The 26,417-nt window shown below is 42.8% G+C and overlaps 3 protein-coding genes across 5 annotated transcripts; 1 reads left to right on the top strand and 2 right to left on the bottom strand.

Moving 5' to 3' along the window:
- Positions 1-14: 14 nt before the first annotated feature.
- Positions 15-5,900, top strand: kcnmb3 (potassium calcium-activated channel subfamily M regulatory beta subunit 3). Of its 2 annotated transcripts, none has more exons than XM_026149804.2 (4): positions 15-157; positions 1,090-1,299; positions 2,109-2,292; positions 2,827-5,900. In XM_026149804.2, the coding sequence occupies exons 1-4, from the start codon at positions 153-155 to the stop codon at positions 3,193-3,195; spliced, it is 768 nt and encodes a 255-aa protein (XP_026005589.2). In that variant the 5' UTR covers positions 15-152; the 3' UTR covers positions 3,196-5,900. The 2 variants fall into 2 exon arrangements, with proteins under 2 accessions (XP_026005589.2, XP_026005588.2); XM_026149803.2 differs by lacking the exon at positions 15-157 and adding an exon at positions 802-978.
- On the bottom strand, positions 5,705-20,278 carry LOC113010568 (phosphatidylinositol 4,5-bisphosphate 3-kinase catalytic subunit alpha isoform). Its single transcript, XM_026149686.2, has 21 exons — positions 19,914-20,278; positions 18,691-19,106; positions 18,337-18,546; positions 17,984-18,234; positions 17,367-17,612; positions 17,054-17,139; positions 16,847-16,952; positions 15,353-15,505; positions 14,815-14,949; positions 14,161-14,285; positions 13,584-13,665; positions 12,920-13,084; positions 12,715-12,818; positions 12,316-12,487; positions 11,208-11,314; positions 10,789-10,910; positions 10,358-10,436; positions 9,960-10,130; positions 9,693-9,810; positions 9,434-9,585; positions 5,705-8,647 (listed from the first exon to the last, which is right to left on the bottom strand). The coding sequence occupies exons 2-21, from the start codon at positions 19,040-19,042 to the stop codon at positions 8,377-8,379; spliced, it is 3,207 nt and encodes a 1,068-aa protein (XP_026005471.1). The 5' UTR covers positions 19,043-19,106; positions 19,914-20,278; the 3' UTR covers positions 5,705-8,376.
- A 613-nt stretch (positions 20,279-20,891) lies between these two features.
- Positions 20,892-26,029, bottom strand: kcnmb2a (potassium large conductance calcium-activated channel, subfamily M, beta member 2a). 2 transcript variants are annotated; one of them, XM_026149829.2, is made up of 5 exons: positions 25,873-26,029; positions 22,957-23,094; positions 22,660-22,830; positions 22,188-22,383; positions 20,892-21,964 (listed from the first exon to the last, which is right to left on the bottom strand). In XM_026149829.2, the coding sequence occupies exons 2-5, from the start codon at positions 23,013-23,015 to the stop codon at positions 21,680-21,682; spliced, it is 711 nt and encodes a 236-aa protein (XP_026005614.1). In that variant the 5' UTR covers positions 23,016-23,094; positions 25,873-26,029; the 3' UTR covers positions 20,892-21,679. The 2 variants fall into 2 exon arrangements, with proteins under 2 accessions (XP_026005614.1, XP_080148323.1); XM_080292197.1 differs by lacking the exon at positions 25,873-26,029 and having other exon boundaries at positions 22,957-24,355.
- Positions 26,030-26,417: the final 388 nt, after the last annotated feature.

Raw genomic sequence — 26,417 nt, 5'->3', positions numbered from 1 at the left:
CATGATGAGAATCTCCCATTCCACTGCATCCCAAAGGTGCACTGCAATGTTCAAGAAACCAGTTTGAGCTGATTTGAGTTTTCTGACACGGTGCATTATCCTGCTAGAAGGAGCCATCAGAAGACGGGGACACTGTGGGCATAAAGGGATGGATGTGGTCAGTAGCAAAACTGTGTTAACAAAATATCCCATGAAGCTGAACTGTTGATACAAGGCAGGCTAGATCCATGCTTTTGTGTTATTTATACCAAATTCTGATCCAACCATCTAAATGGTGCAGCAAAAATCAAGTCTTATCAGACCAGGCAACATTTTCCCAGTCTTCTGTTTTCCCATTGTAATGTAGCCTCAGTTTCCTGCTCTTAGATGACAGGAGCAGCACCCAGTGTTGTCTTCTGCTGTTGCTGTAACAAATCTGCTTCAAGATTCAACCTGTCCTGATCTTCTGCTTACATTTGGTGTAACGAGTGGTTATTTGAGATACTGTTGTTTTTCCATCTCACAGCAGTCTGGCTAGCCTATGTTTATATGGCTAGATGCATTGCTTGCTGCTGTGTGATAGGCATGAACAAGCAGCGAACAGGTGCAGCTAACAAACTGCCGATTAAAGGAAATACTAAGGCCCACATTATTAACACAGGACTAATTAAAATGATTCCTCCAGCTTGACCTCTAATCACTGATTTATTGTTTATGGGCAGTGTTTTTCTCTTACAGTGTTCATGTCTAGCTAAATAAGCTAGTTCCTAAACTAATGACCTTCCCATGAGCCTCTGCTGCGCTTCCTGTTTATTGCTAATTAGCAAGTGGTACAATGGCATGCTACCATGCTAAGTGGCGTTTAGCTCAAACCACCCGTATTTTCAAACACAGCCTTACAGAGCTGCTAGCATGGCTCATTTTTTTGAAGTATTGGTTACATTTTGTTGTATTTCATTTCATTTTTATCACTTACATTACTTTAAATACATTTTGTATGTAAGTCATTTATTGTTTTAAAGAGTGTAAAATTAACCAAACGTGAAATCATTTAAGTTTGAATCACTTCTGAATTAAATCCCTGTATGTGTGTGTGTCTGTGTGTGTGAGGCCCGGGGAATTCTGCCACACTATGGTGGCTCAGGACCGCGATCGAAGCCGAGGAGCTGACGGGCACGGAGAACAGGGGATTCGGACACAGGTGCCAGGTGCAAGCGTCGGGGAGGACCGCGCCATCCTGCTGGGCTGCACCATGATGGCCTTCTCTGTGCTCATGTTCTTTGTAGTCGGCATCACAATGATCAAACCCTTTGTTAACAGGTACACTGGGGAGTGTTGTCTCGTTTCCAGGCTCAGTTACAAATGCAAAGGCTTGTTCTCCCCGTGTGTGTTAAGACGTGTGTGTTAAGAGTGAATGCGAGTGTGAATGGTTGCCTGTCTCTCTGCGTGTTAGTCCTGAGATAGAGTGGTGACCTGCCTCTTGCCCTGTGACAGCTGGTGTATATTTTTCCTTCTGCTGAGCTTTCTTAATCATTTTGAAAGATTTCTCCGCAACAAACTGATAAAAGGCACTTAAAAACACATGACATGTGATTGTTGTTGCACCCTATTCTCCTGCAATAGCTTTTACAAGTTTTATTGGCATTCACCATCAGTTGTGTCACATAATCTCCTGTCAGAATAACAAAGCCGGTATAACAGGAATCACTGATGATGCTTATGCTCTGTATTCCTGCATGGGATTTTTATTCCAGTAGTTTTTCTTGCCTGTCTGAGAGTTCCCAGAAGAATTCAGCACAACAATGGACAATGACCGACAGACCAATGACAGACGATGCTGAGCAAGTCTAAAGCTTCCACGTTCAGGATCTTAATTTAACTGTTAACATGCTAAATATTGGCTAACTGCACTGAACCACATAGATGAAGTAAGAAATTATAAAAACTTGGGCAGGAACCCTGCTTCTGTGGAAAAGTTGATGGGTCAGTCTATCCCACACTAATTTTGCTACTACAAATTGCAGTAGCAATCCTTTATGCAGCTGTTTTAATTAGTGCCATTGAGGTGTGCATGTGAATTATGTAAGTCTGAAGGCTTCTCTGAAGCTTCCCTGCTGGTTGTCTTCCAGTGGCTGGGATGATGGTAATGCCAGCTGTGTGCTGCAGAAGAGTGAGATACTGGAGGAGTGGGTGGACTGCAGAGGTGTGAGCACAGTGCCGTGCCTCAAGGCGACGGTGACGGTTTACTTCAATGGCTCCACCGAGGAGGCCGTGCTCCACTTAAATGAGGATTCTGTTCTCCTCGCGACCGAGGTGTGGATTTAAAACACAAAATTCCAGGTTTTAGGAATTGTTACATGAACTGCTCAGGAGGAGGACATCAGCTCTGGAGCATTAAATCTGAATATTAGGTCTTTATATCTATATAGCACAGCATGTAAGATTACTTTGTTTAGTAATTCTTAATTTTAATTCTCAGGTGTTTTATTATCCATCTAAGCATGGACCTGGGAATGCATGTGAGAAAGCGATGAAGGCTGAAGTAGCTGACAGGATGGAAAAGCAGCAACACTTTTAATGCCTGTGCCCTTGTGAATAAGCCAGTAGATATTATTAGGAGATGCTCTCACACTGCACTTCTGCTCCATTCAGAGAGATGCTATGAAGTATTTTTCGGCACCGGTGCAGAAAACGGAGGCTTGTAAATTCCCTTTGCTTTTTTTAACAGACACCAAAAAAAAAAGACCCTTGCAGCTCGTCGCACTGATTGCAATCAGTCCTGCCAACTGTAAGGGGTAGGTCACTTGATAAAAAATTACACTTGAATCTTATCTTTTTCTCTCTCAGTGTTTCTACATGCCCAAATGCCAAATGGACAGAAAAGCACTTCAGGATCAAGTCCAGAAAGTGAACGGCAGCCTGGACAGTCTGCTCGGGAACAACACCGCATGTTTAACTGATCAGACGAGGTACCCCAACCACGCCATCTTACGCAGGAAGTACACTTTGCAGATGGTCCTGTTTGCACTGCTGTGGCCCTGTATACTTCTGGGCGGTGGAGCTCTGCTGGTGGGCCTTGTGAAACTGACTCAGTGTCTAGCCCATCTGTCCACAGAGGTGATCAGTGAAGCTGCAGGGGGCCGGCTGACTTCAAGATACACTCAGGGCAAACTGTACAGGCTGCTCCGTAGGTCCAGCGCACAATCTCCCTCATGACATGTCCAGAGCTTAAGCTGTAATATGCCAAAAAATGCCATTTTTGTAAGCCTTTTAACTGGTACATAAAGTTATCTAGTGTTGATTTGTAAAAGGTTAGTCAAAGTAAAATGTTGGTCTGAAGTGTGAGAATTGAAAATCTATACAGTTTTTGCCTCCTTATTAAAAAGTGCCTTCCTCTGTTATTAAATAGACACTGATGTCCAAATGTTGGCAGAAAGAAACAAAGTCTGCTTGACCAGCCACACCATTCATGATGTTTCACACTCAGTCAGCACCAATTAGTACCTCTCATGTTTAATTAGGCATATATTCAATATTTGTTAAGTGTCGAGCAGGTAGCGCTCCAACTTTCTCGGGCCAGGGATCACTTACAGGAGAGAAGCATTCCAATGCTCTCCTGATAATCCAAACACTGATTTATCTAGCCTGGGCTCTGGGTCACTGACTAATACTTTTTAATGTTTTCCAGATAGCAAGCTGGCTAATAAGTCAGTTTATGAGGGATGATTATTTGCACCCTGAGAGAAGTGAGGAAATTCGTGACAGATTGATGTTATGTGTCACAGTTGGATGAGAGTTTCTATTGGTCCAATGATAATATGCGAGGGAGTACTGGACACAATATATTTAGAATAATAACAGACTCTGCTTGAATGTCTTTGCATGATTCATGGTTAAAAATAATTCTCATCCTGGAGTTTTGTGTAAAACTCAATGCACTTCCCGTGTCTTTATGTTTCACTTCAAAGAATTCAGACTCTCTTGTTATTTTTAAAGTGCTTTTGAGAGATAGATCTACAGGTTTTTTGAAGCTTTTTCACAGTATCTCTTTTTGGACACTTGTTGTTCTTCATTCATTTTCAGTGCAATCCTTGAATAACTGAACATGTCCAGAGGATTTCTTCTTTGTTTGGTGTTTGTTTTTAAGCCACTTAACACTGGCCTATAAATCAGTCAAGCATAAAAAAGCAACTAACTCAACGGATGAACCAGTGTTGTGTCTACATGCAACAGACAACTTGACAAAGACCATTTTAAATTGTATCTTTAGGCACTCTGTTAACTTGTACCCATTTGCTTAGATGAAAAATTCTAAGAAAGATGTATAAAATAACAGAGACAAACATGAAGTAGTATTTTTACACCAACAAGGTGATTCCCAAAGCGCCAGTAGCAGAAAACATGACCTAACTCAGCACGGTGTGCAGTGTGCCCTTAAAAAACCATCTATAGCAGATGAACTGTATCTGAAAGTCATGTCTGTAAGAGATAATATCCAGAAAAGACCTGACACAGGACCTAAAGATACATCTGGCACTACTGTTCACTGAAGCCTAATAAGAAACAACCTAAGTGGAAGGGTGGGTGTTAAGATGCCTCTCTTAATGAGTGGACTGGACTTAAAATCAGTGGCAACTGACATTTTTTGTTAAAATCATTGTCAGTATGTATGGAGGAGTGGAGGAGAGAGGTACAACAGTGGGTGTCTACAGCCTTCTGTAAAACACGGTGGAGGCTGTGTCGTGGTTTGGGGCAGCGTTTCAGCCATTGGTGTTGGTGATCTTAACAAAATTTGTAGAACAGATCAGCATGAATGATCCCGAACACACTGCCAATGCAGTGAAAGTATACCGGGATAGAAAAATGCAGAATGCAACATTATCGCTCCCTAGATCCTGGACCTCACAAAAAACAGTAAACATCCAAAGATACGCTTTGAATGTCCTTCAAGAAGCCTGGAGAACTATTCCTGAGGACTACGCGATCGTGGCTCAAAAGTTGGCAGTTCGTCTTGTAATCGGAAGGTTGCCGGTTCGAGCCCCGGCTCGGACAGTCTCGGTCGTTGTGTCCTTGGGCAAGACACTTCACCCGTTGCCCACTGGTGGTGGTCAGAGGGCCCGGCAGCCTCGCCGCTATTGCCCCGGGCAATGTAGCTTGCCGTCACCAGTGTGTGAATGGGTGGATGACTGAACGTGTAAAGCGCTTCGTGGTCCTTAGGGTAAGGCTAAGTAAAGCGCTATACAAATACAGACCATTTACTTAACAAAATGACAAGAAAGCTGCCCAAAAGGGTTCAGGCTGTGATGAAGAATAAAGGTAGTCATATAAAGTACTCACTGCCAACCTTCACCTTGTATACAGTTTCCATGTTTTTACTTTTCAATAAATGTATGCACTTATTTCTCAATTCTGAGCAACATATAAAAACATGAGGAATGACTCAAGACTTTTGCACAGTAGTATCAATTACGGTACTCTTACCGTAATCATTTAATGTTAGATAATGTTAATGGGAGTCATTTCACAAGTGTGCCATATTGCACAGACCCTTCTAATAAGTCTTTTTTTGTATTTTTCTATGGAAACCTTTATAATGCTTCTCTTCATGGCTTTGGCTCACTGTGTAAATATTATTCTGGAGTTGTTTTTTTGTAAGCATGGAAATGAAAAAGTGGCTTGTAAATGACCTAAATTTTTAAACGAGTAAAATAAACCGACAGACTTATTCACGAGGAGAAATGTTTTTATTCAACAGCACAATAAATGAATGCATACAGACATGGTGATATGAGGATGACTAAAAAGAAGTATTTGAGGTGTTTTTTTTCTGACATATACAGGTGGAAAGATAACTAGCATGGGTCTGGATCATTTTAAAACATGCAGGGTAGTTTCTTTGTACGCGTTGTGCTTAGAGACTTCCACTTGGGGCAAAAATTCCCTCCACTTGATGTGAGAATGGTACTCCAACTGCAGCACCAAGTCCTTGTCCTTCAGTCACATCCTTTTCGATGACAAGAGGCTGTTTGCTGGATTTTGCGTGAGGATGGTGAATGTTACACGTGACTCCTCCTTTTTTTTTTTAAACTTTTTTTTTTGCCTTTTTCCTGGTTAGCCGTTACTCATGAGATTGCTTACATTTAAAAAATACAAAAATATATTACCTCTGTAGTTATTCAAGGAAAGCATTTGCACACGTATCAGTATCTGTTAACTTCACTGTGACTTTGTTGTACCTTAAACAAGTAACAAGGTCATTTCTATACATGAAATTCAAGTAGACAACATCAGGTCGAAGAAAAAAAAAAAGTAGATAGTCATGCATAATGCAGTGTGAGAAACAAAACAAGTACAAAGGGAGAGAGCGTGGTTTAGATAGGGCTTCTATAAAGTATATGTGAGGGTTAGTTCTGTCAGTTCGGGTCCGGCCCGTACAGAAGTGCGTGCATGTCAGTCGACAGTTTCCTGAGCAGTTTTAAGTCCTCGCTCAAACTTCGCTTACTTTAACAGACTTAACGTTTCCAGGAAACCGCCCTGTTAGGCATCACTTTAGTAAAGCTACAACACTTATGGACGCGTACGAGAGTCTGTGCAGCGATAACGCCGGCCACGCTTCCACGCACAGGGCAACAATCACAGGTATGGAAGAAGACACTTGGAAGGTTTCAAAAATATAACTTCGGATACTTTTCTTTCTTTGCTCTCTGTGATTGAGAGCAAAAAAGTTTTGTTTTTTGTTTTATTTTTTAAACACATGGCTTAGACCGAAGCTCCAAAGTTTCTCAAGGACAAGTAAAAGGCAGGGTGCAGAGGTGTTTTGCACAGCTCTTTCTGCTGGGAAGTAGACGATACTGTTACACGGCAACTTAAGTGAGTTTTTTTGGGTTTTTTCCTTCTTCCATGCACTTTCTATACAAAGTCCACCGACGGTTCTCTGTGCGAGCACGCCAGGGGGAAGATGCGCTTCCCTCTGTGCCCGACATCAGTATACAGTACATGTTATAGTATTATGACTTGCATAGAGTAACTGCACAGCACACGAAATGAACACCGCACATCCTTTGTTTCCCACCCGTGTTAGCTAAACGACAATAAAACCACCAAACAGGAAAAAACAGGGATCTGCTGATATCGAGTTATCGAGCCTGACGTTTATCGACCTGTCAGTGTCGTCCAACATGAATCTGGTGCTGGCTAAATGTTCCGAGACTCTGTGATGAGGATGACCTTAAAAAATGTTTTTTCTAACTAACGTATTGAGCAAAAACTTTGTTTTCCTGAAACAAACTAGCGCAATACAAAAACAAACAAAAAAGGGGGAAAAAAAAACAAAAAACGCTTTTGGCCAAATTCATATTTTGGGGCATCCAAAAAAGAAAAGAAAAAGAAAGACGAACCCTAACCAGCTGGTCATCAGAAAGGTTTTCTCGGGTCCATGTGCACTGAATAGATGACACGTTTGTGCCTCTACATGTGACACAAACTAATACTGACAGACAAGAAAAAAAACAAATACTGCAGACATCAGTGCTAAGAGTACACACAAGACTTGGAATAGTAGTGATTATTTGGGGGGGGGGGGTTTGTTTGTTTTTAACAATAAGACTGCTGACTAGTGGAGTTATGCATGTAGTACTTTGGCTCAGTAGAGAATAGATTCAAAAAGGAATATGTGCACCAAATGCATACAAGTATATGGATATACTGCTGTACAAAAAGTCACTTATATGACGGGACATGATTTGTACACGGGTAGGTTACAAATAGGTCATCATTGCAATTTCTTCAAATAGTGTTAAATGCTTAGTTGAGGTTTTCCCAAAAAACTTTGAGGTTTGTTCAGTGTTTATATAATCTTATTGGAAAATTCTGAGAGTACCTGGCAGGTGAGCTGCCCGCTGCAACAACAGCCCCATCTTCACCTGGCCCCGCCTTCATCAGTTCAAAAATAGGTAGTTGAAATCATTCGGTTTCAATCTCTCTTTATAAAAAGCTAGCTGTGCTCATCGTGTATCACTTCATGAAGTTCCTCTCTTAATGTTGATGGTTGTAGAAGCTTTGAAAATAAAAAGATAAAATGTAACCTGTCTATACTTGGTTCACATAAAGGCCAATGCTGTCCAGGTCCACGCTAGCTTAGCTCCTATGAAGACAACAGGTGAAATTTAACTCCACCTTCTTAAGTTCATAATGCAGGGAGAGAAATTTCAGAAGGAAAAGGAGCATTTAGGCATTTCTTCTGAGCGTGCTCGTTTTGAGTCTCGCTGGCAGGCAAAGTTTCAGAGTCAAGCACTGGCAGAAATATTCACCAGGCCTTAGTGTGTTAGGGGAAACAACTTGCTTATTTTTTATTGTTCTTGTGGTTCTTCGTGTCCTGCTGCTGCCACCATTCTTTCCTCAGTTCATGGCATGCTGGCGAATCGTGTGGAAGATCCAGTCCATCTTGGTAGTCCAGCCGCCGTGGTGAGCGTCGTTCATCTGCTTCATGAAGTAGTCCAGGGCCTCCTGCTCCGACTTGTCCAGGGCCAGGGTCTTCCTGATGTAAGCGATGTCGTCGAACGACTGCAGCTCAGGCATTCCCGAGCCCAGCATCATGGAGAAGAGGTTGATGAAGAGGTTGGCGTGCTGCCGGATTGCCAGGTACGCTTTGTAGCACATCTCCTGGAATCTGAAGAGGGAAGCAAAACGAGCAGGGTCAAGTTCTGTTACCCACCCCAGTTACCCACCAGAGACTGCTGCTATTTTAAATCTGGCACTGTGTGCAGTCAAAGACAACAGAAGAATCATCGACTTTCTTACATTTGAAGTGCAAGACCTCAATTAGAACCTATTCACACTGTGATTGGCTGTGTCCAAAAATTCATTCCCTAGACATTTTTGCAGGAGGTGCAAAAGATACTGGGAGAGTCTTTGAACATGGACCCCTTTATCTCTTTCGGGACATCCAATTTGGAACAATATTGCGGACATCAGCTTCATTAGACTACATCCTTGCATACGCTGCAAGGAAAAACATTTCCATGTCTTGGATAAATGACAAACCTGATCCAGAATTTCTATGGAACATTTGAGCAGCTTGCGTCATTCCGCCAGGAAACAGTTTATGAGAATCTGGGCTCCGGATCTTTGTTTCACAAACTCTTCAGTCACTTTGTTGCTCTCAGATCTCATCAGTGACAGAAAACCTTTGGTGTGTGTTTACAATAAGATCACTAGCGGCCACATCTGTCACGGCTTGACTGTCTGATCTTTTGTCTTTGCTACAAGCCTGTGGTGCCTACCATTTGATTTATATTTATTTACTTCTTCCGTTTCTCTCCTAACACCTTCAGATTTTTATTTTTACACAGACTAGTTACTGTGCTGAGTCATTTGTTGTAACAAAAAAGTTTAAAAAGAGGACTCAAAAAGCACCTCATCCACCCTTTCAGCGTCGCTGTGGGTGAAGCATTACCTTTCAAACTCCCTCGTTTTGGTGCACTCTTGCGTTCCTTTGCTAATAACAATCAAAAAGTCCTGTGTGAGCACAAAGGGGACGCGCTCCCTCTTGTACCCAAACTTCTTCTTTTTGTGGTCAAGGAAGTGACCAAAATCTATGTGGAACAGCTGAGAACACAGAAAATATGACACATTAAATTATAAAGGATAAACCAAAAAATCTAAAGTATAGAGATGAAGTTTAACTCAGAAAGAGAAGCGGCTGTAATCATTACCTGCCCATCATCTTTAACCATGATGTTGCTGTTGTGCCTATCTCCTATGCCCAGGATAAATGTGGCTACACAGTAGCCTGCGCACGACCGTGTGAACAGATCGATGGCCTGGTCGTACCTGAGACGGCAAAAAAAAAAAAAAAAAAGGCAAAATCATTTGAGGCAGTCTAGGAAATTTATGCAGATGTCGTCACAAAGGAAGTAGAAATAGAAAAAAAAGGCTTGGCATTAATAATTAACATTAATTAACATCTCTACTGAGCTCACATCTCTCCCTTGTTCTTATCCTTGAGCCACTGATGTAGAGTGTGGCTGTTGAACTGCAGCGCCCCCTTTAGGCCTCCTTTGCACTGGATCTGCATGATGGTGTGAGAGTTCCTCACCACCTCGATCAAACCCACGCAGTCGCCGATAGACAAACAGCCATAGGGCAGCATCCTGGAAGAGGAAGCGTAGAAAACATGAGAGGCAAGGCGATAAAGAAAAAAAAAATATATATATATATATCAAGACAGCACTGATGGACTTTATATTAAATGACGTGAGGTGGCTGGCAGGGTCTGCCTGCTAATCTGCATTCAAGTATGGCTCGCAGAACATGAAAGGTCCGGTGCCTGTTAATGGATACCTGCATCCCTGCTGTCATGACGAAGTGAGGAGCCTACCTGAGATCAAGGCCTTGGTTCTGCCAGATGTTCTCCATTATCCTAATGATCTGTAGCGTCAGCATGTCCTGCCTCAGATCTGCAGAGGCAAAGAGAGACAAGGAGGTGGATAACGGTGAGGTGAATATGAGCTGCTGAGCTGCTTTGATCAACTCCATGATGCATTATGGAGCAGAGCTTTCAAAGTCATGTTGGTCACAGACGCTGCAGCAAAAAAGCACAACCTGCTGCCGTGAAGCGGGGGTCAAATACGAGCAATGCTCCTTCTGAGTTCTGCGTTAAGAGCGCAGTTATAGTTGTATTTATGTAGCATGAAACGACGCAGCGCAGGCTGAACTGTGCGCATGCTCGGCAGGTCTGTGTGTGTGTGTGTGCTGAGAGTGTCAGCGCTGAGGAGAGGACAGACAGGCGGAGGTAGAGGCACAACTCACCATCTCCATTTTTGAAGATGATTTCATTGTTCTGAAAGAGCAGCTCCGACATCATATCTGGGTTTTCCCAGTTAAGCCACAGAGGTCTCTTTGCTGACGACATCATCCTGCATTCCTCCAGGCTAAAGTAAAGACATGGATATGTTTTAGCAGGAAAAATACACATACATGTATATAAAAGGAAAGGAGGAAAGCCCTCTGTAATTGTGGTTGTGTTCATCACAGCAACAGAGCTCTACAAGCATTCAGTTCATAATGGTCCTAATGTGCTTGATATGAACCAAACTGTTCAGCTCTTATCACATCTGGTAATACTTCAAGCCTCGGAGAGGAGAGGGCGAAAGCATCACCTGCAGGGGGAATAAAAATCAAATGCCAACCATTTGAGCGGACTGCGTTAGATAAGAGTGCTGAAGTACCGGAGGTTTCCCAGCTGATGTGCCGGATTCAGCGGAGAGGTGAAGCTTTGCAGTGCATCCATGTAGTCAGGTCTTTTCATCTGCTCCACCAGAAACTTCATTTGAACCTTAGAGGGGATTAAACAAATGTGACAGTTAGTTTCCTCAGGTGCTGAGCAACTGGATAAACGGGCTGGCCTAAGTTCATATGCAGCAATCACAGTCAACTTTCTGCTGCTTCTCTTCAGCAAAATCTCTCACAATGAGGTAATGCTCCTTCACTGAGGGCTTTCAGGCAATGACATACACCCTCTGGTGGCCATGCTGAACCATCTAAGAAGCACCAGGTAGATTTAGATTGGATGGGCACTTCATACTGGTTTAATACATGACCAAGCCATCCAAGCTAACCCCTGTGACTGGCATAGCAACTAGTAGCAAAACATTTTTATAGCCTGTAGCTACATATTAAGTTCACTAACTACTAACGACTGCTAACCTTAAGTTCCATATTTAACTGGAACTAGTACTATAAGGATAAGAGACCCATTGTTCTCATTTCAATGAAATATTTTCATTTGACTCTTCTGGGTTTGCTCTGCATGAGTCACAGTTTAAAATAATCCTTGTTTATTTCATGCTGAGCCTTTGTGGAGTCCCTCGGGTCATCCTCTGTCTTAAACGAGGAGGTTGCTGATTAAGTCCAGCATCCCTTCTTCTGATTGGCTACCCCTCACAAACAGAAAATTGGAACAGCAGGTGGGTGGGGCTTCTGTTATCTATGTTTCTGAGATGATTGAGGTTTTTCACTCTCACTGATGTCATAAAGACCCAAAAGCAAAATAATAATAATAATAATAATAATAATAATAATGATAACAAAAAATACACTGAATGAGTGATTACAAAAAGCTTTTTAAAAAGATGAAATATCTTATGCCAGTGTGGCTGAATATTTTACTACAAGCAATTAAGAGGGAAAAAAAAAAGAGAGAAAAAGCAAAGCTCCAAATTCTATCACTGCACTCTAATGTGGTGTCCCTGCGGCCAGGCCGGTCCAGATGTTGTCAAGATTAAACCAAACGATTCAGTGGATCACATTCAAAACAGCTGCCAGCTGTCAGATTACCTTCTGAGCCTCATCTTTTTTCTCCTGTTTGAGGAGGTCAGTGAGATTGATGAGCTTCTCCATGGCCTCCACCTGTCTGCTCAAGTGCTTCAGATACATGCCACAGGCCCGGCAGTAGGACTCCAGAAGCAGACCAAACCGCTGGCTCACTGTCTTGTTGTGCATCTCTGACCTTCACGCATAAAAACAAGGAAAGAAAAAAAGTTTAAGAGGTTCTGTCCCAAAGAAAATACACTCTGCCTCCCTGGAAATCCTAAAACATAAACCAATGTGAGGCATCTTCAAAGTATGTTTTTTAAATTCATCCGTACCCGAGGCCAAACACTCAAACAAGACTTTAACCTTTCGCTTACAAACAGTTCCAACTTCCTGAAAGAAAATCCTTTTAAATAAACTCACTTTAAATGCCAGAAGAAGAAATGTCCTATCCTCTGATTGGTTAACGCCTTTTTCAGCAGGAACCGTGCGAGTGGGTTATCAAGGTACTGCTCGTACTTCAGAACCTAAGACACGGCCACAGAGAATATATTGAAAATACCTTCAGTCCATCAAGCAAAACATGTGACTCATCAGCAAAACATGGCTTAGTTTGATCTAAACACACCTGAACCAGCTGAATGAGATACTGGGAGAGTTTGTCATCAGTTAGGTATTTCTCAAGGCACTTCACAGCAAACTCTCTGACCATAGGATCGGGGAAGTTGCAATCCAACAACTCCATGGCTTGTTCTGGTTTGATAGCAGGCCAGTCCTTTAGAAGGCAATACATCTGAAATGAGAAAAGGCAGCTAAATACAGAACACAGATTTTGAACAACCCTGTAATACACAGCTGTATAAGGACTATGAGAAGTTGCCCCTTCATACATGTTGCAGACAACAGATTCTCTGTGTCAGAGTTGTATTCTCACCACTGCAAAGTTCTCCTATAGATTTAGGTGTGTAGTGTTCCCTAGGTAGCTGCTGAAGGAGGCAGGACACATTACACTCACTCACTCCCCGTGAAATCTCCAGCCTGCCTGCTCTATTCTCACACTGGCTCAATCTGACATCACACAGACTTTGTACTAGGGAGCTGGCAGGGTGAAGACTGCTCGAGTTCAATCCATCTGAGTATGACATTTAGGTTCTCGCATCAAGCCCTGCTGGGTCTAGAAAAGTCATGCTGTGGCTCATGTGCAAAAACAGGTCGAGAACTTGAGTAAGCATATTCAATCACTGTTAAAAAGTGATATCAAGGTGTATGAGCTGTAGAAACCCCGCACTCACCTGTGCAACCTCATCTCTGGAGTTCCACTTCACAGCCAGGAGGATCTTGGGAAGGATCTCTGGCATATTGATGCAGTCATGTCTAAAATAAAATTGGTGACAAAACAAATAAGTTATAACTTTTTCCACCATCAGCATTAAAGACTTCTGTGTACAAATCTAGCAGCTACTCGTCCTACTGCTCATTTTGTCATTAGAGTTTTCCATTAGGTGGTACTGGTGGTGTATTGTATTGCCTACTCTTCCAGGGATCCAAGCGAACTGAGTCAATCTGAAAACGTGACATCAACAGGCTGCATGCCACTGATTAGACTGGACAGTGGCGTCGTGAGAGCCGGCAACGGCTACACAAAAAACAAAATCGTGCTACCCCAGTCTGAGAAAAAGCCATACACTGAGCTTCAGGTGTACCCTCTCCTCTACATCCTCCATTGTTGTGTTGCATACAAATGATGTCGGCACATTAGGTGCTATTCAATTGTAATGGAAAAAGACTGAAGCAGAGTAAAGACGAATCGCCCCGAGTGGGTACTAGCTCAAAAGCCCTTTATAAAAGCATACCAGCACACATCATTACCTGTGTCTCCACAGGAAGTCCTTCTCCTGCTCAGTGATTTCAGAAAGCGGGTCTCTGTTACACACTTGCCGTAGCTGCTCATTGTCGCCGTCAGTCAGGGGGTTGTCCCGTGCCAGTCTGTTACTCTATGACACCAAAATAACACAGTTTAGCAAAACAAACCAAGGAGGTCAGAGTCGGTTCTAGAGCCACTTGTCATATAACAGCGGGATGATTATTCTCATTTCCAGCTCCACATTTGCTATAGTGACTGCATGATTCACAGTTCAAAATAGTCTAAGTCTATCTTGTACTGAGCCTTGGTGAGGCCCATCGGTTCATCCTTTGTCTAAAACGATCCGTTTCAGCTCCTCTCCCTTTAAGGAAAACCTTTCTTCTGATTGGCTGCACCTGATTGAGTCCCTGAGATGACATTATTAGGGATATCCACTCTCAATCACATCACAGAGCCAAGAGGCGAAGAAAATGACCTTATTATATAACTGTGTATATATTTAACAGAAAGATAAACCTTATAGGCCCCCATACTTTCTGTGTAGAGTGCACATGAACTATGATGTGGCAGCTCTTCAATGAAAATCACGTCAGATAATGTGTTCATGTATCTGACCAGCAAAGCAAAACAGAAACCAACAAACACGTGTTTACTCTTACCAAACCAGTGTGGCAGTAATTAAAGCCAAGCTCTCTGGATATGTTCCAGTTTGCATGATCCTCAATGGTAGACATATCAGGAAACTTGACAGGGGAGCTGTAATGGTCAAACTCCAGCTCCAGACATGGGGTTTCCTGTATGTTTAGAAAACGGTAAAGAGGGGAAAAGGTCATTCAAGGTGTTTATTGTAATCAAATTAAGGCGCCCGTGTCAATGAGTAATTAATTAATTGGGATAAGGAGCTAGGTTGCTTAAATCGAGCAGCTTAAGCAGCAGCTGCTGCATTACTGAAACTGTACAAGGTGTCGCCAGCTTTGCTATAACTGGGTCACGAGGCTTAAAAGTTATTATTATGCATAATGCGTGTATGTGAAAAGCTTCAGATGCTGGCAAAAACTCAAGTGTTTATAAACTGCATCCTGATCCATTCAGGTTTATGCAAATTAAAGATACAATGCTACTATTATCAACATGTTTGTATATACAGAACAGAGAAACACTGGAAGTGCAAACAACAAAGAAAGTTTTGCCACTTGCCTTGTTAGGGTTGGAGCCCGTGACACCGATAGGGTTGAGCAGGTCTTCCAGGCCATGTGGGACAGGCCACAGGTTGAGAGCCATCTTCCCTGCTACTAGTGTGTGGGTGTAGTCAAACAGGTTAATGTTGCCCCAGGCGAGGGGACAGTGTTCCTACAGGAAACGAGTAAAAAGGATCCATGTGAAAATCATCAGCAAGGCAACATCTGGTGGATACGGAGCAGACAGGTGCAGTGGAATAAAAACAAACAGGGAAGTTGGTGATAATAAAGTAAGAACAGGTAAGACGATAATGAAATGTCCAAAGTACATGTGCATCATTGGTTTGGCTGATCATAACTGTTAATAGAAACATGGTTTTTAAACAAAAAACCGCAAGAAGAGAAAAAATAGCTGCAGCAGGCAGACTGCACAGCTCCAACTGCTGCCCTGCTCCTGTATGGAAATCCATTTAAACCACGCGCACCATGAAACTTAATCGCATCTGCTGCTGGTCTGCTGGGAAAAGGGCCAATTACTGATTGACTTCTTAATTAAAACCATGCTAGTTTGTTTGGCTGTCGGGCAGATACACCACTTGTGCTTTTGATACATTTCTGACAGAATAATTTCTCCACGAGTGCTTGCTGTAATATTAAAACACACTTGTTGGCCAAAATCAACAAGGTGTTAAATCGTGGCCTCTTTCACCCCGGAGGGGGCAAACAAAACAAACCAACCACTCTGTGGCTAATGAGATGGTACAAGAAAAACACAATAGCTAAGATTAATGTGCTTCATTTCTGTTGCACCAAATTCAGTGGAGGTGCAGAGAATAATTTTGAGAACAGTTTCGATAACATCTGAGGCACTGATTGGTTTATATTAGGCTGTTATTCACTCTCCATATTAAAGGTTTGATTCAAGAGGAGCAAAGACCATTTTTGAGGCTGTTTTTCAACCCTTGTAAGTCACACGATGAGACACGGATAGAATAAACCAGTCGAGTTCGATGCATGAGGTTGCGTGATTGACAATGCCTACTGAATCACAGGCTATGACACACCAACGCAACATCGACGCTGTTTCTTTCTCTGCTACACCCTCCTTGGCACAGACACGATCATAGTTAAAGAGCATGTCATTTTAAAAGATCAGCTACATTTTTTTCTTGGTTGGCATCCCAAACATTTTTTTTGGCACATTTTACTTCCATCAATTCGGTTTGTGTTTTTTAACAAGTGCCCGTGTCGAGTAGATCGGGGCATGAGTTGTAGTTGCATTCCAGTTGGCTGACTGGCGAACACAGGTCCCAGAAGCAGTTGATGAAAGATTAATTTCTAACAATGCCTTACTGTCAACAACCATCTTTGGCTACTGGACCATTATAAGGGCCAACTTCACTTACTGTGCCGTGACTGATTCAATTTCGGGATTTTTTAAAAAGAAAATATGCGAATTTTACGACAATACCTTGAAGATTTTAATATAAAATGCTGACATTTCAGTGCTAACCTCTTTAGCTCCCTTCCGTCCTTTGACAGAGCAAATGGAGAGGCAGAGTCGGGCAGCTCGGGGGACTTCTGGAATGTACATGTCGTAAGTCAGCCACTCGTTCCACCTGCCACAAACAGGAACATAACCACAGATATGAATCAGTCACATTAGTGCCACAAAGCTCAGTAAAATCATAGAGTACAAAACACTTTGATTATGCACAACCTGGGGTTTGAGCACGGCACACGTAGCGTGTTGACATTGTCGCACAGCTGCTCTCCACCATGGTATATCCCAGTCCTGACATAGATCTAGATCAGCAACAAATCAAAAGATTTATAAAGTAATCTAAGCGATAACGATTTCTTTCAGCACATTTCTGACTGAGAGAGACGGCTAGATGCAGTGCAACATCTTTTAATAATCTCCAAGCTACTGAGATGGAATATTACAGTCAGAATAAATTTTACTCAAATGAGAAACAAGCCAGATGAGCTTTAAAGAAAAACAAGATGACAACAATGTACTGCAGTTGTACCTTGTCAATGTCTCTGATGTTGACATTGACATAAGTGGCGCACAGTATCTTAATCCTTAGCGTTCCGTTGATAGTCCACAGATTCTTGGTGGCTGTTTCCCCATTCATGTAGGGTGTTGCTGTGGATATTCGCCTTGCATATGACGGCATGGTGAAGAAATCCATGGGCAGTTGGGAATACAGGCTGTCTTTTGACATTAGCATCAGGTTAGGCATTCTTCCCAGCATGATACAGCTGCGCACATACTGTTGAGGACAGATAAAAGTGACATTTTGAAGTAGATGCGATTGTGACATTTTGACGCCGCTCGTGTCATTTTGACATTTTGAAGCCATTCGTACACATCTGGGCCTATCAAAATGTAAATTCCAAGAATTTATAATTGCAGCTCAGCAATAACTGACGCACTCAGCACTTTGTACTTGTGTGATGTGTGTGGGGCTTTTCTCGAACGTGCACACTTGACTGGCCGAACATTTCCTCAGAAATTTAATTTCATGCCCTAAGTGTCGAACACATTTGTGTTGGATGATAATTTGATGTGAGGTGGATCTGTCTCTCCCCCTCTAAGTACAATAGAATCAGCTGCAGCTAAGCTAAGATTTAATTAGATTACCTTGTACTGACTCAGAGGGTATTTCTCCAGTAAGTACTCATCACAGCCGCAGACTTTGAGGATGTACTTTCCCTGATACTCCTGCACACACATCTTTAACTGCTCCTGGGAGAGCAGCATGCTGCGCGTCTTCTTCCGAATGGCTTCTGCAATCACTTGCTCTGGTACATAATCATGATTGATCTTCAGGGTGTACTTCTGTTTGTCATTGGTGGGCGAAACAATGACCCAAATGACCACAATGATTTGACCTGAGGGAAATAAAGTAACAGATGAAACGGAGGGCAAAAGCATTGGCAAAACAGCTCCAGCACAGTGAGGGGTGCTGCCCACCTCGGAGTAAAATGCCTCACCTTTGTCTAGCTTGCTATAGATGTGCCTGGGAAGCTCTGCTGAGGATTCAACATTGGGAGGGTAGACGTACAATGCTCTGCTGTGGGGTCCGTTGCTGTCTCTGAGGTCCACGGCTTCTTTGCAAACGTTTAAAATGTTCCTTCTGAAGTCCTGCACCTCAGGGTCTTTCACCAAATCAAACTCACATATAGGCATACCAATAGCAAAACCTGAAAGGGGAAAAAAGCAATTGCGTTTTGTTATTATGTATTAAAAAGGAGAGCCAACGACAACACAATACAGTGTATATAACACACAGTATAACCAAATAAATACGGGCTGTTTTTAACTGCATAGTAACTCAGGAACTGTACCTATCTCTCTGTTGAGAATCTTCTCTTCTCTGTTGCCTACTGGCTCAATAACCTTGAGGAAGGCCTGGAAAAGCCTAAGATCACATAACCTCCTGGTCTCATCATAAAACTCCTCCCGCTCTGCTTCCTGGGTGACACTAACAAAGATGTAGGAGCTCTCCTCCTGCAGCAGATGGTAGAGAGGGTACTTCCTGGCCTCTTTGAAAAGCTCATGCTTGACTGTAGTAAGTGTGGCCTCCCGGAGGCACTCCAACGTGAGAATCATGCCATTTGGCAGAAGGCAGTCCACTAGAATGCTGGGGGGCATCAAGTGCATCCCCCATAGTTCTCCCGATGATGGTCTGGGAGCCATGGCTTCGCCAGCAGATCCTCTCTATTCTGAGCCCAGTAATTACCAGATGAGCAATTTCGACCAACTGAGAAACAGAAAGGAGCAGAATTACGCCTGTGGTAAATATTTCACTACAGTTATGGCAGCTGCTTCTCAGTGACAGGATATACAAAAATGTAACTATATCCAAGGGAGTTGGAAACATCAAACTTTAACTGATTATGAAGAATTTTAGAAGAATTGCGAACAAAAATAATTGTAGAATACCTGTAGTGTCACTCTTTAGTATTTGTGTGCTACTTATATAACAGATGTTTCTTTGGCTCGGTTAGCACAAGAGCGGCAGCACAACATATGCCAACAACTTGACGTTACAAACTGATCCAATGATAACAAAAATTGTCAACTCATCAGATGCGCAAAATCGACCACATGTGTCAGCTGGTGTTGAATTAGCTCAAGTTAAAGTGGACAGAAATGAACTGATGCAGGGCTGTGGACTCAAAAGGTCTTTGAGAATCATGTAAACAAACTTGTTAGCTAGCAAATTTCCCCGTATATTGGTTTATCACGGCTAACACAGCTAAGCCTTGAACTTGACATACACATTGACTGGTTGGATGTGTACTGCTGTCTGGTGGTTTAACTTTAGATAATGTTTCTTTGACGAGCTAGCTAGCCACGCTAGCCAAGTTCACCAAGAAGATCAATGTCATATACAGTATGAAGACCTCTCCTCATGCACACGCTATTTTCACGCTGGCCCTAATGTAATTAAAGGGTAAGAGTGAACAGTGTTGTGTGAGTAACTGGATAGCTTTATCGATCAACAGCAAAACCAAACACACTGCAAAAAAACAAAACAACAACAAAATTAACATGTTAGGTTTACCTGTGTCAGCTAACGGCAACCGGTTAGCCGTAAAGCTAGTCGGACTGCTCAATCATTAGCCGCGGCTAGCTGAGTAAATCCCATCCGCTCCAGAACTCCCAAGCAGCCGCGCTACTTTAGTCCATCCGAAGAGTGACACGGGGTGGTCGGGACAGTGCCGCTTTTCAGAAGGAAACACGTCCCTAGCTCCCACCGAGGTTGTCAATATTCTGTAGTGGAGTAAGTCTATAACACTTCTTGTTGTTCGTCATCGTGCCGTCCCGAAAATATACTGCACTGCTTGGTAACACGCTAGCTCCACACAGCTAGCCTGTTCGAGGGATGCTAACAGGCTCATCGTCTCGGACCGCCTTCCCACACTGACCGAGCTGGTGGAGGAGTTTGTCATGAGATAAGACTGGGGAATTAACGGGAAACTGCCTGCTCGCTGTTTTCTTGAAATGAAATGTCTCCAAAGAAAAGCTATCAGATTGCACATGCAGAGTCCAAACCCTTTATAGAAACGTGAAGTGAACAAGCCTACAAAATACGATTGCAGCACTATTTTATTTAATTATATATGTACACTCAGGGCATTATATTTCCACACATTTCTCGAGTATCTGTAAAACAAACAGTCTATATTCAATAAGCAAAGGAATAGATTAAATGGTCAAGATTACTGAGTGATTAGAGTGTGAGCAGCTTAAAACTTTGAAAAATTGATAATTGAAGAAGCCATATTCAAGCATATGGATATGCAGTCAGGCAGCCGCCTGTGTTTGTGATGCAGGTTTTAAAAATCAGGTTCTCTTTCATTATAAAAAAGCTGTGAACATTTAGCAGAGGTGCATCTGTATTTGTTTTCTACCTTGTAAATGCTGAGGGATTGATCATTTGTTACAGTTACAAGCCAGACACAGCCAGCGAACTACCACAATGTAAGATGTAATTTCAAATAGAAAATTATTATAGAGATGTAATCAATAAAAATTGTGATCCTGGAATACAAAATCAATTTATTTAGTCTGGTAGGCTGAGTCAGCGCACATGTACACTGTGTCATGATGTCTCTGATTTTTCACTCATTTTCAGTCCAGTCCTTGTACATGAACATTTTCAAAACAATGTTCTATTTGTTTGTTAAGCCACATAACATCTATGAATCATTCACCACAGAACAGACAACCTGGCAGCGCTGCCATGTTGTTACTAGTAGTCTGTCACAAAAACACACAATTTGCTCCCATTTCTTTAGTTGCCAAACACAGTTTGACAGGCATAAAACAATACAACCAACAAAAAAGCTATTAGCTGAAAACTTCACTTATCATGGCATGCTGTGGAGTGTAGCCTTAAAAATTCTGAAGAAACTGGACAACTGATGAACAAAAGAAGAAGCGGCACATGTTTATCAAAATGCTTTCCTATCATTGTCACATTGTTCGACATCATCAGCCACAGACACTTCTGCTCAGACAGCGATGTTTTTCTCCATCGGTTCAAATATTGATTCGTTTTCGTCGGGTATGTAACACTTGTAAACAAGCACTCTCAGACATTTTTACCATGCTTTAACATCTTCCCAACCGCGCTCAGATCTTTATACAGCTGACAGTTCATTCACATTTATACACTTGCTCTGAGGTGAAAATCAGCTGCTCTGAGTGTCTCAGCTGAAGAGAACGGTTTGCGAGATGCAACAAAACATTCATTTGGTTCCCAGCAATTCCTTTATGTCGTGCGTCCCTCACAAACCATCAATTTCTTGGTTTATTTTGATTTTTTCATGTCTTGAGCTTCCCTATCTCTTCACACAGTCTGGAGAGGTACTGCGTTAGCTTCACCATCATGATGATTAGGGCCCCTCCTGCGAGCGTGCAAGACGGCCAGAGCAGCGAGTGGAAGACGGCGCTGTGATCGTACAGGCGAATCAAGAGAGTCATCTCCTGCTGCTCGCTGGGGTCGTAGTAACACGGGACCTGCTGGTTCGCCTTCAGTCGCTCAGAAATGTTCAAAATCATGGCGTGCATGGCTGTGCTGTCCTTCTGACACCTGGGCACATAGAAACACTGCAAGGACAGGAGTGAGGGACACAGAGGTCATCCAGAGGGCAATCAGCCAGTCATACTTTTTTGTTTTTTGGCACTCAGAGCTACTTTTGTTTTATTTCACAACACGCTATCTGACATTTCTGAATTGGGCATCTATCGCCGGGCCAACATCTGACAGCCATTGTCAACATTTGAAACAGTTCAGTAATTCCCAGTATTTTCTCTCTGGCACCGTACTCACTTCAGAGCTGGCATCACGGGTCTCTTCATTGTGAGATAAACGGCTGACACGGCCTGTGTTATTGACGCTCACATAGACCTGCAGGCAAGGGTATCTGGATATCCTCCAGCAGTCTGACCCACAGCTGTAGGAACAGTTCATGTCTGCTGTGACCGTGGAGTTGAGAACAATACACACACCCTCCTCCGTCCACACGCTGTGTTGACATTTAAAGGAAGATCCAATTTATTACGACAACAAAAAAGAAGAAGAGGAAAGAAAGACAGCATTCGGGATGTTATGCCATGAAACGAGCTCAGTTTGGAAAGTGTAATCTGCTCCTGGAGATCTGGTTTCATAAAGTATTCATTTTTGCATTTTTCCCGCTTGAACGAGCAAAGAAACAGTTTGCCAACAAGCACATCTGATGAATAAAACATGTTTCTGAAAGAAATATCAGAGCCGCCTCCTCCAAACACTAGCAGGCCTGTACCTGTCTGCATAGGACCGCAATATGGTGATACCCAGGACAAAGTACATCATGACTGAAGAGAGGATCATCCCAAGTCCCAGAAGAATGGCCCGATCTTCTCCGGGCTTCAGAGCGGTCACCGTCTTCTTCTTGTCCAATATATCTACCTCTCGAAATTTCTGGTAAATTGTCCTGATGATGGAAAATTAGAAGGAGTTAATTTTTTTTTTTTAAAGCTGTAGCTGAAATACTTTTGGCAATCGAAGTCCTCTTGACATTTCATACTTTTTCAAGCCTGAAATGATGAGAATCTGTTACCTCCTTTCATTTCCTCTTCCCGATCCTGCTGTATTTCTGGCCCCTGCCACAAAGAACATCTTTCCTGGCGACGACAATGATGGTGATGCACGTCCGCCTGTGTCTGATGAAGCAGAATGGAAAGGCTGCTGGAAAGACCTGTGAAAGAGTGCAGCCGGTTTTATTTTTAAGATCCTAAACCAGTGGTTCTTAACCTTGTTGGAGGTACCGAACCCCACCAGTTTCATATGCGCATTCACTGAACCCCTCTTTAGTGAAAAATAAAATATGATTTTTTTCAAATTCAAGACATAGATTTGTTTTTTATTGGTGCACAAAATGAGCCGTGCATGTCACGGTGGAGGCTCTGCCAAACCCCTGAGACCGACTCACCGAACCCCTAGGGTTCAATCGAACCCAGGTTAAGAACCGCTGTCCTAAACAGAGCACAAATCCCGAGTCGGTGGTTCCAAGGGAGATTTGTAAGACGTGAGAATCGCAAATCACGCTTTACCTCTGGTGCATATTGGCTGTCAAAACGCACTACGTTCCGGATAAAGTAAACACTACTTCAAATAGCCCTCGAACAACAGTTCCTCATTATGCTGCACTTGATATGGCACGCCCCGCCAGGTAAACATCTCATTTTGAACACAAAGAATTCTACAAGATGACGGACTGCCACTGATGAAAGGCGTTCATGCTGACGTGGCACACGTGAAAAGAAAAAAAGAAAAAACCTACCTGCTGTTTTCTGAACACTGTCAACACAAAGTCATTTGCACCTATTGAGACACAAGAGCAACACCTTGCATGGGCCTCCTCCACAGGTCCTACCACTGCAAGAAAACATGCAGCATTCAGTGCCGCTGTACGTACAGCTTCTTTAATATCATAAGCACCTGAGACATTAGGAGTAATTGGTCATCTTTAAGTTCTTAAAACACTATTAAGACTGCATGTGCACGCTGTAACTTGGGGTGAATTTCCCATATTGTCACTGCTTTTATTTGAAAATCAAAAATCAGTTCCTCCGCAGGCTGGAATTTATTTAGAAAAAGCTTCTATTTACGCCCCAACAGCCCTCCAAAGAAAACATTAGCTTCATTCAAGGCTCAAAATGGAAGCAGAATGAACACGGCCTCTTTCTTTTCTTTCTTTTTTTTTCTTTTTTGTTTGTGAGGGGATAACAACCCTGCCAGAATGCTGGGACCAGAATAGTTAGAAAACAAGCCAGCAAGTTCCTCTTAGATGAGTAATTTCCTTATTGTATCACATTCCCAGCTGCTTAGGGGAAATGTAGCTGAGAGACAGCTCCAGTGTGACACAAGACATCTGAAGGAAACCATTAATGTTATCAACAAAATGCGCTTCTCTCCAAACACTCCACACGAATTTGCATGCATCCCCACAACAAAGGGAGTCACTCACACAAATTTTACGCTGTGTCTTATTACTTTTAACCAGCCCCCCACACACACACACCCTGCCGTTGCCCCTCGAGGGCCTCAAGCTCGGTGCATAACTGTATTGATTTCAGCTAAACGTGGACACCCGCACACACAATTTCAGAGAGAGACCCCCTAACTCCATGTGTCTACTTAACTGTCAAGCAAAACATTTTAAAGGCTTTGAAAGCTGTAAACGTGTTGGCAGCTGAGCCTTGTGCTCAGTGCAGGTTTGATTTACACTGGCAGCACAACAGCCTGTGAGGAATGGGCCTCGACTGTTCTCGCTGGTAAGTGAGGCTAACCAAAAATGCAGCTGATGAGGTTTATTTAAAAGTGATGTTAACTCAAATATATTTCTAGAGATGTCTGGAAATGTGCTATTTATGTGAAATGTCTCAAACTGCAGTGAAATAGTGTTAGAGGCTCAAAGAGCCTGTCGACAGTTTCGAAAAACACGAATTTCTTCATGTCTCTGCTTTTTTTTTTTTTAAAGTCTACTTGGTCTGCATACTGTCCAACCCCACAAAGCTCTGCAGGGTGACAGTTTTTGCGTGCTTGAAGAGATTTTCCAGCACCGAGTGCTGGTGTGGAAATGCTTACAGCAGCAGGAACGTATTGTTCACACTTTCCTGTTATCATTTTAATGAACATCCTGAGCCAGAGGCCGATACGATCAGCCAGCGTCCCCTCATGTTTTCACGGGTGTGTCCTTAGTTCATGTTTCATCCAGCTGCCTCGCTTCAATCTCGTGAGCGCGAGCGAGACTGAATGATAGTGAACAGAGCTGGCACGTGGTAGCTCGCGTAATTGTGGAGCCACAAAAAAGAAACACAAGTGACCAAAAAATAAAAAATGAGAAAAGAGAGATTTAGAAAGATTGCAAAGGTGCACAAAACGGAGGCAGTGAAGAGATGACAACAAAGGTATGTTCATGTTGTCCTTCCAGTGATTATTGCTTTCCCATCATGTGTCCCAGTGCTGGTCCTGCCCCTCAGCAGCCCACATAGGTACAGTATAAGCGCTTTACAGAGGGCCACAGAGTAATGCTGTATAATATGCAGGGGAAAGTGAGCTGCATGTTAACTAAATCAGCTATTTATTATTGCAGCAGTTGTGAAGGTTGCAGCGCTGTTCCTCCGACTGAGTAAAAAACATATGATTCATTAGGCCACTCCAGGAGGAAAATCACAGTGTGCTCCATTCAACAGGTCAATGCACTGCATCTAAATCTGATCGCTTAGAAATAAATAGCACATGCACCAGATCTGTAAAAGATTCAAACTCTTTTGTATCCGTTTTGTGCTAAATGTCAGCTTTCCGCTGTGTGCCGGTTCTTTTTTTAAGCACACATGGCCTGTGTTTCTCCCCCGGTGTCCGTGATAATCTCTTTCTTTTCACAGCCGAAGTGAAGTAAGCCCCAGCTTTTGAATTAGCTTATGCTGAATTGAAACCGCAGCGATAACATGTCAATTCTGTGAAGTCCTACCTTTTGTCGCTCGTGGTGGGGGGGCTTGTTGTGATAATCCAGTCTTTGGTGTACAACTGTCAGCAGAAGCTCTTCCAAATGCTGCCCAGGCTCCTGGGGACAGCAGCTGGCTACGTCTTATTTAAACTCTTACCCCCAAGTGAACAGGATGCCTGCCATACCTGGGTCAGTAATTTGAGTTCCCTTTACAATGCCTTAAAATGTGTTGGGCAGCACAATGATCAGACCTCTGACTGGGCCTGTTACTATGTTTGTGCGCAGCAGTTACTTCAAACGCTTCTGGCCTTATATTGTACATATGTCTATATCCATTTACTTTCCTTTATCCAGTTCAGGGGCAGGCTACACCCTGGAGAGGTCACTAGTCTGTTACATGGCTAACGCTCAGAGACAGACAACCACTCACACTCACATTCACACCTATTACAATCACAGTTAACCACTGACTGCATGTCTTTGTGACTGTGGGAGGAAGCTGGAGCGCCTGGATAAAAACCACACAGATACGGGTTGGATATGCAAAAACCACACAGATGGTGGATTTG

This window comes from Astatotilapia calliptera, chromosome 18 (assembly GCF_964374335.1).
Source record: "Astatotilapia calliptera chromosome 18, fAstCal68.1, whole genome shotgun sequence".
Lineage (NCBI taxonomy): Eukaryota > Metazoa > Chordata > Actinopteri > Cichliformes > Cichlidae > Astatotilapia > Astatotilapia calliptera.
The sequence above is the reverse complement of the archived record's forward strand: the minus strand, read 5'-3'. Positions and strand labels throughout refer to the sequence as shown.